This window comes from Macadamia integrifolia, chromosome 5, assembly GCF_013358625.1.
Source record: "Macadamia integrifolia cultivar HAES 741 chromosome 5, SCU_Mint_v3, whole genome shotgun sequence".
NCBI lineage: Eukaryota > Viridiplantae > Streptophyta > Magnoliopsida > Proteales > Proteaceae > Macadamia > Macadamia integrifolia.
In genome coordinates, this window is record NC_056561.1 from 13,664,311 (window position 1) to 13,677,238 (window position 12,928).

The 12,928-nt window shown below is 38.0% G+C and overlaps 1 protein-coding gene across 1 annotated transcript; it reads right to left on the reverse strand.

Moving 5' to 3' along the window:
- Window positions 1-1,698: 1,698 nt before the first annotated feature.
- Window positions 1,699-5,952, reverse strand: LOC122079614 (glucose-6-phosphate/phosphate translocator 1, chloroplastic-like). The gene is made up of 5 exons (XM_042646232.1): window positions 4,912-5,952; window positions 4,553-4,778; window positions 4,206-4,428; window positions 2,857-3,070; window positions 1,699-2,097 (listed from the first exon to the last, which is right to left on the reverse strand). The coding sequence occupies exons 1-5, from the start codon at window positions 5,425-5,427 to the stop codon at window positions 2,086-2,088; spliced, it is 1,191 nt and encodes a 396-aa protein (XP_042502166.1). The 5' UTR covers window positions 5,428-5,952; the 3' UTR covers window positions 1,699-2,085.
- Window positions 5,953-12,928: the final 6,976 nt, after the last annotated feature.

Consider the following 12,928-nt stretch of genomic DNA (forward strand, 5'->3'; position numbering starts at 1 on the left):
TTTTTTTTTTTTATTATTATCATAATATCCTGTAACCATTATATATATATTAAAATACCTGGGATTGTTCTCACATTTTTCGGTTTTGCACGAGTATAATCTGTGCTTAGCTGTTGCATATACCTGCTTTCAGGAATGCTGATTATGACTGATAATGCTTCTATTCTGATCACAGTGGAGACTACATTTCATTGTAAGGCAGTGATTACTGTATTTGTATACAAATCGGATCCAACTATAGGATGTGATCACTGTTGAAACATTCCTGCATGCTTGCATCCAATCAGCTTTCTCCTTTATGTCATTTAAGGAGAAGATTCCAGATTTTGAGTGATTCTAATCCAATGAAAACTCTTCTGGAACAGTTAGGTTCAACCATTTTGGCAGCTTGCGGGTCAATTTATATCAGTTACCAGTAGGGATTTACTGGACAACTTTGATTTGTTGGATCATATCATTGGTGAAAACTGATAAGCCGACTTGTTCCTTTTTTTTTTTTGGGTACAAATAAGCCGACTTGTTCTACTAGCACCACAAACCATATATTACATGATCATTGCTAAAGTTACGTTGCATGTGGTTCTAAACAAGGCTTTTAAACTTGGAATCGGTCTTGTACCCAAAAAAAAAATTGGAATCGGTCTCAAAATCCCTAAAATAAGCCCACTAGATCTGAAAACCAACAATCTGGTCTCAAAAACCCTAAAACTGGGGTGAATCGGCAGATTTGACAGATCCGATTTCGATTTTTTGAAACAGTGGTTCTAAACAAGGTTGAAGTCTGGACAACGTATACTGCCCAAATTTTAGGAACCTCATGAACAGGGTTTAAAAAATGAGAATCAGATCAGGAACAACCCAATTCAGATCAGAATCAATGATCATCGATTTTCAAACCAATTCAGAACCGATTCAGAACCGAATCGACACCGACTACTTCGGTCACCAATTTCAAAATTTAAAACCTTGCTTCTTAAGGCTGAATATTTAGTGTAACCAGTGCCCAACTCTGCTTGAAGAGCGGGCACCAGAAAATCAAAGGATCGACTTTTGTCACATAGGTGTGTGAATTTGTCATCTTTGCAGATGCCAAGATTTTCCGAGGGTAAGTTAAATAGGAAATGAATGCCAAGGTCAAGTGGTAAAATCCTCTTTGTACATTCAAGTTGCCACCTGAAGTGAATTAGATTCTTGTTATCACAGCCACAAACCCTCAGCATGCTTTTTCCAGATAACACAGTTCCGCATCAATAGGATATCCAACACCAACCAATTGAATCAATTACCACGTCAATAAACATGGTAGATTTCTTCCCAAGCTTCTAAGAACATACATCATAAATTCGTTAGATTCCATATGGACATGTTACAGATCATAATAAATGAATCAAGTGCATTTCGAATAAGTGTTGTTTGTTTTCCTTGCTTAATGTAATGCTCAAGTCCATAACATTCTCCATATGCTCTGCAGTTAGAAAGTCTCACATCATCGCATTGCAGAAGGGAAATCAAGGCTACGGACTCAACTGCTCTAGTAAGAGTAAAGACAGTCCAGAGGCTTGAGGCTTGAAACAACCCAGGGACTAAGGTTTTCCATTTAGAGAAGATAAACATAGGAGTACTTGTGACGTACAGGTCCGGAAGTAACAGAAGATATGGAGGGATCTGGTCTTTTGAAAATTAGAGAAGCCATAGATCTGAAGTAGATGAGGTAAGAACTCAAAATCCTGCCAATTACCAATTATACTGGTTTAGATAAGAGGAAACAAAGGAACCTATCAACAACATACCAATGGGTTATATGTTCCCAAAGACATTATTATCAACCCCCAAAACTGAAAACAGATACAGATAATTTTAATGTAAATGAATCACCAAAACTCCTAATCTATCCAGCTGTATAGTAATACTATTACTAATAATCTTTCTTATTCCTATTGACAAGAAGAAACTCCGTAGCACCAAAATCCCAATATTCTTGGGCCATAAAATTGAGTTTTATCAACAGCTCTAGTCAATCTCACCAACCATTCTTTTTCCTTCACGCTGATACAAGGAAAAAGCTAAGCTCTCTACTCCTGTTTCTTACTGTTTCGCCTGCACAAGTACAAAATAACATACTAATTAGTATCAACAAGAAGCAATATATATCATGTCTTCATGCAGCTTCATGCATCTCATGAACTCACCATATCATTACCATCTACATTAGAAGATGGGGGGTGGGGGAAGTAGCAAAGTAAAGCTCTAACGCACATAGTATTCCAATGGAAATGAGAATGGAATGAAATGAAATGAGCATAAGCTTAAGCTCATCCTATATGTTAGAACTCTGTACAATGATTTTTGGTTAATTCTTGTCCACAATTTAATTGGGATCCAAACCTAAAGCCAATAAAGAGTGTACCTAGTGCACAAGGCCCCCACCACTGTGGGGTCTGGGGAGGATCCAAACCTAATTGAATGTGATGTTAAAATGACGGCTACTTTACAACAATGCGATGTAGTAGACTTATATCTGCATAACTTGAAAATGGACCACGAACTAAAAAGAAATATGTGCATCGATAAAACCAGTGTTCTTTCTGTAATGTTCCCCCATCTCCAATGGAGCAGGAGTCGCTAGGAGATAACGCATTGCAGTTATGTTTTATACCAAGGAATGCCATCAAAGGCATACAAGAAAACATCATTTTGACCACATATCTGGTGAGACATTTCACTTTGAAAAAGATGGAAGGGGTATTTTAGTCCTTCTATTTTTTGCCACTGGCATTCTAGTCCACTAGAAACAATAAAATTATTAACAAAATTTTCAACAGTCATAATCAATTCAAAAAGAAAACGTTAACTCACCTGGGAATAGAGGAAGGTTCCAAGGACTGCGATGGCAGCTCCAAGGGCGTTGACGGGTTGGACAGGTGTGCGGAAGATGATGATGGAGGAGACAATGACGGAAATCCTCTTCATGGTGTTTCCAATGCTAAACGTCAAGGGTGAGATCTCATCCAAGGACATATATGAAACCTGATTGTACAAGTGATAAAACACACTTTGTGCTGCCACCCACCTATCATGAATAATTCAGAGCCACACACCCACCCAAAAAAAAAATCATATTTCTTTAGTAAGATGCCAAAGGAGAAAAGAAAGTTCAAAGGTTTAAACCAACAGATAAGAACAAGGAATGAAAATGAGACCAAAGGATGGAATATATCATGCTTCATTAAAAAAGACACCAGCATTGCTTCCTCAATTCTTCACAATTGGCCAAAATAAGACTGATTAATGAATTGACATTTCTAACACCACAGCATAATAAAATGTGCAACTGGAGATGCATATCTTCACAGGGTAACTAGAAACTTCAGTGAATTAACTAGAAATCGTGGCAACATTTAGATATTTCCACCAAAACTTCAAGCATTGGATGCAAATCTTATTCATACTAGTGCTCCTTAATGCATGGTACAAAAATCTAGAGTATTCTGAAAAAGACTAGAAATCCCATTAATCCTACCTTAGATTACTTTTGACATAAGGAACACATGAACAATGACAATGGATAAATTATCATAATCTCCAAATTAGTTGTGTTGGAACTCTAGAAGGAACTCTAGAAAGAACCGTCATAGGTAAGACCCCTCATCATATGCATACTCTATGTTTAACATCATGACTCAGTTTTGTGAGACTAGGATTCTCTACCGTACCCCCAAAACCCAAGGTCCAAAAATCATTCACTAGGTAAAATATGCCTTCTCTTACAACCACCACTTCTATAAGTACTACTACTACAACTCCTATTTTAAATTTTAGAATTTAGAAAATCTTAGCTGCTACTACCTTGGAAGATTTGAAACTGATGATTTTTCTCAAGATCTAGAGTAAGGGTCATTACTCAGTGCTGGTCCCGCCTATATGGGGTCCAGGGAGGGGCAAGTTTAGAATCGGTCATAACCTTCAGAATTTTTTGTGCAAAGTGACCACCCTCAAGCCTTAGGCCATGGGTAATTTCCCTGGCAGCTCAAACATTTTATCACCCCTTGCTTAAGATCTAGAATAGTTTAATATAAATAAGAATATGCATCAAGAGGAAGGTTGATCAACTGTTAATCATATCAAACGGACATGAATGCATAGACAAAGCAGTAGCACCGACATACAATACAAGCAAATGACGGGTAGGTATGTGTAGCGATTACCATATTAAATTGGGTCCAATCTGAGAGATCGCTTTCTCCCAGCCAGCTACCCATAATTGTGGACCCTCCACAGCAATTGCGAAGGGAGTGAGAATCAGCAGAGACATTATGGACAGACAAGCATAGTAATTCATGCCACTGACAGACTTTCCCTTCATCCCTCTCTTTGAGAATATGTTCCGGAACACAAACGCCAGATTTGATATCATAGCCCCCATAAACCCTAATGACCAAAATTTAAAATTCAGGAAACTAACAACAATAGAAGAGAAAAGAAATCAAAAAATGCAGAAGATGTAAATTAGGGGGAGGAGACTCGATTCTGAGCAAAAATATAATCTTCTTACCAATCATATTGAAGTTAAGCTCCGTCACAGCGGCAAGAGCACAGCCGCCAATAATTGGGACAAGTGACAGATATACCGAAGCTGGAAAAGTTTCACCCAGAAGAAATCTAGAAACTAAGACGCTGAACGCAGGTTCACCACTCTTGATGATGTGAGTGAACGAAACCGCAACCTTCGACATGCTCACAGTAGCAGCAACATGTCCGATGGTATGTGCCACCGCAACCTACACAACACAAACCAAAACCAACGAGAGAACAATAAGACCAAACTCCCAAAGAGAAAGCAAATCAAAAGAATCTAACTCCCCAAAAAAAAATAAAAAAACAAATAAAAGAATCTAAAGCCCTTAAACCTACCGGGAAAAGAGTTTTCCAGAATTCCAAGTCAGTTTTGGGGGCTTCAGCAATCCGAAGAGCCCAGGAGATAAGCATAATCAGCGATCCCGCAGCGAGAGAGAGTGTGGAGGTGAGCCATGGGAAGGGGTACGCGTTAAGCACCTTCTTGTTGTATATGTTGAATACAACGTTCAAAGCCCACCAAGTTGCAAAATAGATACCAATTTTCAGCTTCTGAGCTGCGGCCGCTTTTGCTTGTTGCTGATCAGGTAGTTCGATCGGTTGTGATCGATCTGCTTCATAGGCTTTGCATTCCACAATAGGCTTCCTAGCCTTTGCACTCTCCGAAGATCCAAAAGCTTCGATGGATGAAATATACAGCGGTTTCCGAGCAGAGAGGGCGGAATTGGAGCATTTTGGCACTGATAGAGAGGGAAGCGAACAGGATTGCGGACGCAGTCCTGATGCCTTCGGCCGAAGCCGTAAGAGATCGGGAACACCAAGGGCAGCCGGTGAATGCTTCACTGAGCAGATCATGACGGATACTCTACCAACAAACTATTTGAATTGATATAAAATTTCCGTACAAAAAACTTACAATTCCGTGATCGCTACGGAGTGATCAGGAACTGACTTCACCGATCTATGATCCACCAGATCCAAAAAAAAAACTAGGCCGATCTTCAGATTGAGACTCAAAGAGGTAACAGAACCAAAAAAAAAAACAGAGGATGTAATCTCGACGAATTCCCGAAGCAGAAATCTTAGAGCCAACCAACTGAAATCTGAAACTGCGACGTGTTCTTCCCGATCTTTTCGGCGTGAATCTCGATAAAAAACGAAAACGATCACAACGATTGTTCGAATGTCGACAGAAGCAGAGCAACGTCGACGGTCGACGAAGAGGAAATCGAAACGATGGGCAAGAGAAAACGGAAAGAGAGGACAGCTTAGAACAAAGAGAAGAAAGCAGATCTTCCTCTCTTCTCTGTTTCGTATCGTATCTTATATTTATATCGTAGGAGCAGAGAAGGAGACCGAGCTTTCAGCAATGGAAAAGTCGAAAGCGAGAAGAAAGTTAAAAAGCCGAGGTGAGCGGCAGAGAAACGCAAAGTTTTTGCAATGTCTCAATTAAGTCCTTTACAATTTCTATAATGACCAAAAAATCCTCAGGGAACATAAGTCGTATCGTAAGTTCGTAACACTCTTCGTCATCGCCAGGAAAAAAAAAACCCCTTAGGACTCGCCGACGTAGCAACCTTGTTTACGGACCACGTTATCGTCCACCCGCAATGGAGGGTTGTGGGGTCTACAAGCCCCAAAAGGTCGACCAGACTAGAACTCGACCGTATTATTACCACGTGGTTTTTGCCGTTGAAAAGTCAAAGCGATGGATGGCTAAGATTTGATCAGGACGAGGGGTAGGGGCAGGCCGAACGATAAAGGACACCATTTTAGACCGGACATATAAACCGAGCGGAGTCTGGGGCTTTGTATGATAATGTTTCATTTCTATGCGAAGTGTTTTTGAGTTAGAAATATTTTTTAAGTTTCTGTACTTGAGGAGTACTTTTGCAAGATAGAAAATGCATTTTAATGTTAAAAAAACACCTCTCTCTCTCTCTCTCTCTCTCTCATTCACTATCCCTTCCATATTTGATGACGTTCACAAATCTTGAAACCTTAATACCCCTTGGCCATTAGGAGCTCTTTAAAATTGAAGGTTTCTATTATTCAATTAAGAAGAAAGATGATAGTGGCAAGCTTTGCTGGAATTGTAGAATATCAATTTCGACTTTGATTACTATCGATTCTTAGAGAAGGGAAGGACGAATGTGGGATTGAGAGAGGGTGTGGGGTGAGAATTGCAAAGATAAGAGGTGTGTAGAGAGAGATGAGTGAGATCGAGATCTTGCTCTTCTTTTTTTTTTTCGTTCCTTCAAATGTATTCTGATAATACAAAAATATATTTCATTTTTATTTTTACAAATAATTTCCAAAGCCTAGTTCATTCCTAAAGAAAAAAAAATTGTACCAAACAAATTTTAGTATATCTTGACGAGAGAGATCGAGATCTTGCTTTTCTCATTTTGGTCTTTCGAATGTGTTGTGAAAATACAAAAATAGATTTGATTTTGGTTCTCATCTATTCCCAAAGGCCAGTTCATTCCCAAAGAAAAAAGAATCCAGGTACAAAACAGTTTTTATGTGATTTTTATTTTCATAGAACAGACGAACAAGAGAAAATGTTCCAGGATCATTACCAAACACTACATAGAGACTCGCACAAGTATAGAGCTATAGACTCGTACAAGTACAGATAATAGGTTATAGGCCTAATACAAGACCATGGACAGTGAAGTAATTTGCATAATAGGGAACAAAATTATAATCGACTAAAAGATTCTTAGGTCTAAGGAGGTCTAAGGTCTAAGGTCTAAGGTCTAAGGTCTCAGGTCTCCCAGGAGCCATGTGATGAGTTAATGGGTCACGCTTACCTTTCTTTATCTTTTATTTTTCATTACAAGAATTGGTTCCATGGGTGAAGGGTGGAATTTTATTTTATTTTTCTAATTTTATACTTTTAACGGAAAAGAAAATATTTAGTTTTGGAGAAAATAGTATTGGTTAATTGCCTGTGTGCATAGAAAGCTGAAACCTGAAAAATAGATGAAAAGGAAAGCCAGCGAAAGGAGCGTTTGTTTATTGGGAATTGAAAATATTGAAAAATGCAACGGTGGGGGTTATATTGGGGTTGTTGTTTGGTGGTGGTGAGAAGTGGGAAGTAGTTGAAGAAGAAAACAAATATCAAGTTGTAGGCGGGGTTGGGTGAGTAGAACAAGTAAGAATCAATCCCATCTAATAAACAGAGAGAAATAGATAGAATCCAGTTGATGTTCATGAGGCATTAGCCATAGTACAACCAAACAACAACATCAACAACAATGATGAACTAGTTGTTGGCTACTTGACTACTACTTAATACTCATGAGATGGAGAGGTTAGGAGGGAAGAACAAACACCGAACACGTGTTAGTTTTGTTTCATGGTGAGTGAGTAGGTGTTACTTGGTATGTTTCCTAAATATCAAATGGGCAAGCGTCTTATCCCTGCGTGGTGGGGGCGTGGTGGGGGCATGGTGGGGTCCACAGGAGAGATTGGATTTGTTGCATGTAAGATCACTTGATCGAATATTTGAACATTTATATCTTTCTCATTTTTTATCATTATAGTGGTGAAGAGGGATACATTTGAAAGCAAATGAATAGGTATTGGATGTTCACATGTACAATTCAAGTGATCGTACAAGTAACAGATTCAATTTCTCCATAGGGACATGATTGTCATTGTGCACTCCTTATGTCTATGGCACTGAACCACACTTTAACAAAAAACTTTACCTTATATATAAAGGGAGAAGGTTCTCTAAACGACATTGTGATCTATATCAATGCAGGACGAATGGGGCATTAGTAGAAACATCAACGCAGGGTGGATTGATCATTTCATCTCCCATTGTGTTAAAGTGTAGAGATCACATTATGATTTTATTTTTTTTTAAATTCCAATATTTGAGCTCGTGATTTGAGGAATCGGGATTGAATCAAAATTGGCCATAATTATAATTATTCGTATTTCATTTTACTTGTTTAGGCCGAATCCAGTCCATTCTAATTAAATTCTTGACCAATTTCGATTGATTTTGACTGAATTAGAATCGAAATCCTTGAAGAAACAATATATGTGCCTATGTATTAGCGTTTTGTTGAACCGGATTGAAATTGTTCAGAATTCCAGTTTTGATCAATGCACTCTTGATTCCTAGTCATTGGCCAATTCTAGTCGATTCTTAAACAATTCTAATTGATTCCGACTGAATCAAAATCTATGGAAGCCAGGGTTTGGAAAATCGGATCAACCAATCTAGATTTTCTTTATGTCGATTATGACCTGGATTAGACCAATTTGTATGGAAATTAGGGTTTAAATTGTTTTCCATCGTTTCTGATCCAATTTTAGCTTTTCCAGTAGCCAGAACTAACCTAGATCCTGATTCTAGGTTTTTAAACCCTGATAGAGGCGGATTACACTTATATAAACCATGTTTGTGCCTGTGCATTAGTTTTTAATTCACCCTAGATCATGATTTAAGATATTGGATTCAATCTACATAGATTCATATTGAACAAAAATACCCCTAATTATCATTAAATTTTTGATTTTTTATCCTAATTACCTTCCATCAGTATCAATCCGTCAGCGATATGTTTTCGATACTGATCCAATCCAATCAATAAATTGATCCGATCCTATTCCTCAAACCATGCCCTAGATTCACCCTGCCTAGTGCTTCTTTGTTGAAAAAAAAAACTTTTTTCTTTATTCATCATCTTACCCTTTGCTCTGCATTATACACATTTTTTTAATCTCCCAACCTTGTCGTCTTTATGCAGTTGGATTGGAATCAAATTTTCCTGGGGATTTGCTGATTTGTACTGTTATCAATCAGTCAACAAGATTCCCAATCTTATCCCTAATATAAAGAAACTTTAATTATGAAAACAAAAATAGCCGATTTTTAAGGTTTGGAAAGACTGGATCTTCAGTTCACACGTTAATCTTACAAAAAAAAAAAAGTTCTCATGGGATTCAATCTCTCTAAAAGATTCCATTTTTGTGGGGCAAAAGCTTCTCAGTCTGCATAGTTACCCTAAATATATTTATAGAAAAAGAGCGTTGGGTGCTTTCCAAACGAGTGTCAGTGGAGGGTTGGTTAGGTCCTAGGTGATAGTGTGACGAAGTTGGGCCTGGAATCTAGACTCTGGCGTTTGGCTTTTAAAAAACCTCTTATCGATGGTCCGGATGATATATTCCTCTACTTTGATGTGAATATATTCCCATACACTCTACGTGTCCACTGTCAAGTGGACTGTGTTCCAAAACAAGTTTTTTTATAAGAGTTTTCATGATAAGTGGAAAAAAATAGATAAATATAAGTGAAATAAAAGGGTAAAAGAATCACACGTACAAGTATATTAGCATTTCATACTCCATATCAATCTTGAGAAAAAAAAGGGTGCATTTTGGTTGGTACCGTTCCGCCATATATGGAGGTCACCACTGTTATTGTAAAGAGAGGAAAGAATATGTCAATGATTCAATGATTGTGAGAAAATAGTACATCAACATGGATGAAAATTTTGATTTTAGTGAGAGTGGGGTAGTAATTCTTTGGGTTCTTGTATCTAGGTGTAGGAGCCACATGATAAGACAATTTGTTAAAATGTCCCTATGCCACTAGTGTAAGGGGGGAGGGAATCTCTAACACCATACTCAATGGCAATGCATGAAATAATATTATTCATATAGATTCGTTTTTTTTGGTTGATTTATCCATATAGATCCACGTAATCATAAAAGGAGAGAGAAAATAATAATAAAAAACTATTGTTAGATGATATATGTGGATAATGAGAAAAATAAGTGTAGGGCATTAATGTACAGATTCTTGTGTACACCCTCTCCCATAAGTGATTTTTGACCTCTTGTGATCTTTGCCATCCTCAAGGTCTCTTCTTTTCAAGCCACATATATGATCCTTGTGATCATAAAGGGCATCCCTCTCATTGGCTTAGTCATGTGTTAAAGTGTTCCTCCCATCCTTTTAAATCCTTAATTTTAACAATCTCAACAATTGAATTTAAATTATTTCAGATTTTCATAGTTTAATTTTTCAAATAGTTTTCGAAAGTTTTATCTTTTTATATGGAAAAGTCAATTGCATGAACATGTGCAAAAAAAATTAGTGGTAGAAAAAATGATATGGGACCGTGGAAGTAAGCTTCTCTTAACAAACGTTTTTACCTTGTTGAAATCTAAACCACAAAACTACCATGGAGCATCTTTCTTTCTTTTTTTCTGTGGAATTGTTCGATTCCATACAAGTTCAAGTACTTTAGAAGGACGAGCTCTCCAATTTCCTTCGGTAAATTGTGAATAGTTGGTACACCCTCTAAATCTAATACTCTAAGCAGATTGAATTCCACATAAAGACCTTCCATAGATCTTTCTGAAGATCTTCACTGAAACACAAGAAGGAATGAAGATGGTATAAATTGGAGCTCGATAGATTTAGTGGGATGGATAGCAAGCCGGCGGATTTTGTTTAGAGTGATGGAACAGTTATTCCCATAGACCTCAAGAAGCTAATCTTTCTTGGCTTCTGAAACCGCAAATTCCCGCAAGAGATCATGGATACGACATGTTTCTACACCTCCATCTGATCTCCTACTTGCTACTTGGATACTTGGATCATGCTCCTTCCGATTGACTGTTCAAGTTACTCCTCCGCAACATCTTCCAAAGTTTCATCTCCTCTTTGTTGTATAAAGCACTCAGCAACCCATAACCGAATCAATTTGTTAGAATGGATCTCATGGTTTTCTGGGAAAAGACCAAAATAGAGAAAGCAGGATTGCAAGTAGTATGGCAAGTCAATATAACTCGGAGCTAATATGTGAATGCATTGTTGTGGACCTTGATTAAACTGCCAATTCATGCTTTCCAGTACTTTGGAACACACATTATTTCATCCCAAAATATAACTCTGCTCATCACCCAGAGGTTTGAGTTCAAGTGGATCAATTGATGAGCCAGCATGTTTTGCTACTTACACATTGCGGGTAGTAAGTAACACTTTTTGTTGCTTCCCTTCATCCTGATGAGCTAGAAATACCCCTTTTATTTCATCCCACAATATACTTTGTCATGAGGTTTTCCGGACATTTGGCCTGACTAATCCCTTAGACGTAGGCACATGCTGATCAGCGTCAGCTTCTACAAGTGCCATACAAACCAATTTGGGAGGTGATGGAAGACACAGTTGCAAAAATCCAAGGTTGCCTTTGATGTGTGCTTTTATTTCCACAACCGAAATCGTGAACACTAAGGGGTAAGGGTTGTTGTAGGGTTGGATCCTGGAGACTCTTCAGAATGTGGTTGGGTTGTGTTGGTGGTAAAATTTGAAATTCCCTCATAATCGATGACGTAGCACTTGTGCGTGGGGAGAGACGTAGGCGAAGTGTTAAAAAGTCATTGCTAATGGTTACATGATGTTTGTGCGTGGAGAGTGTAGGGATGTGCTGGAAAAAAATATGGCCATTGAATAGGTATCATACAGATGGTAGAGGATATTTTAGTGGGAGCAATTGTTCAGCGGTGCTCCTAAGGAGCTGTTACCTGAAATGATATCCTATTTAAGGGAGGGAATTTCGGCCAAGAGGATAAATCAACAACAGCACAAAAGAATCCTATCAACAATTCTACGTTGTGTGTACTCTTGTATTCTTTTTTCTCAAGACTTGTCCCAAGGAATAGATTGTTTTTCTTTTCAGCTCCCTTGGCTTGTCTTTCGGGTTTGATCTTGTCTAAGTTCCTGGAGCGATACTCTAGCTGTTTGATTGAAGTTAGATTACGTTGAATCTAATCAGGAAGGATTCTGGCACGCCTGAGCAAAAATCAATACAATCAGAGGGCTGGGAGAAATCAAGGGAAATTTGGTGCCGACAGGTTGTTGATTTTGTTATCGTTCCATGCATGGGTTTGTATTCTGATTCCTCCCCGAAGACATTCTGAATAATCTCCAGAATCCAAGCCTGCAACTTACAACCCATCCCCTCATTGAAGATTCCACATCGAAGAGAGACAAAACCACGACTGTGTGCTATCGATTCTTTATTCAGATCGAGGCTTGAAGGCAAGTATATAGGTTTGGTGTTTACTTAATGACTCTAAAATTAAGGTCTCTTTGGATTCGTTTTATGCATTTGTTAATCTTGTTCTTTGATATTGGAAGGAGAGGAAAGGCCAAGGACTCTGCAATTCAAGTGCAACTATGGGATGTTCTATGAAATCTCCATTTTTCTGCAATCAATCAAACCTTCGTTTTTATTTTTTTATTAATCCATTAATGTCAATTCAACTTTGAAAGCAAGTGTTTGTAGTTTTCCATTTGTTTAGTTGTTGTTTCCTTTTCTTT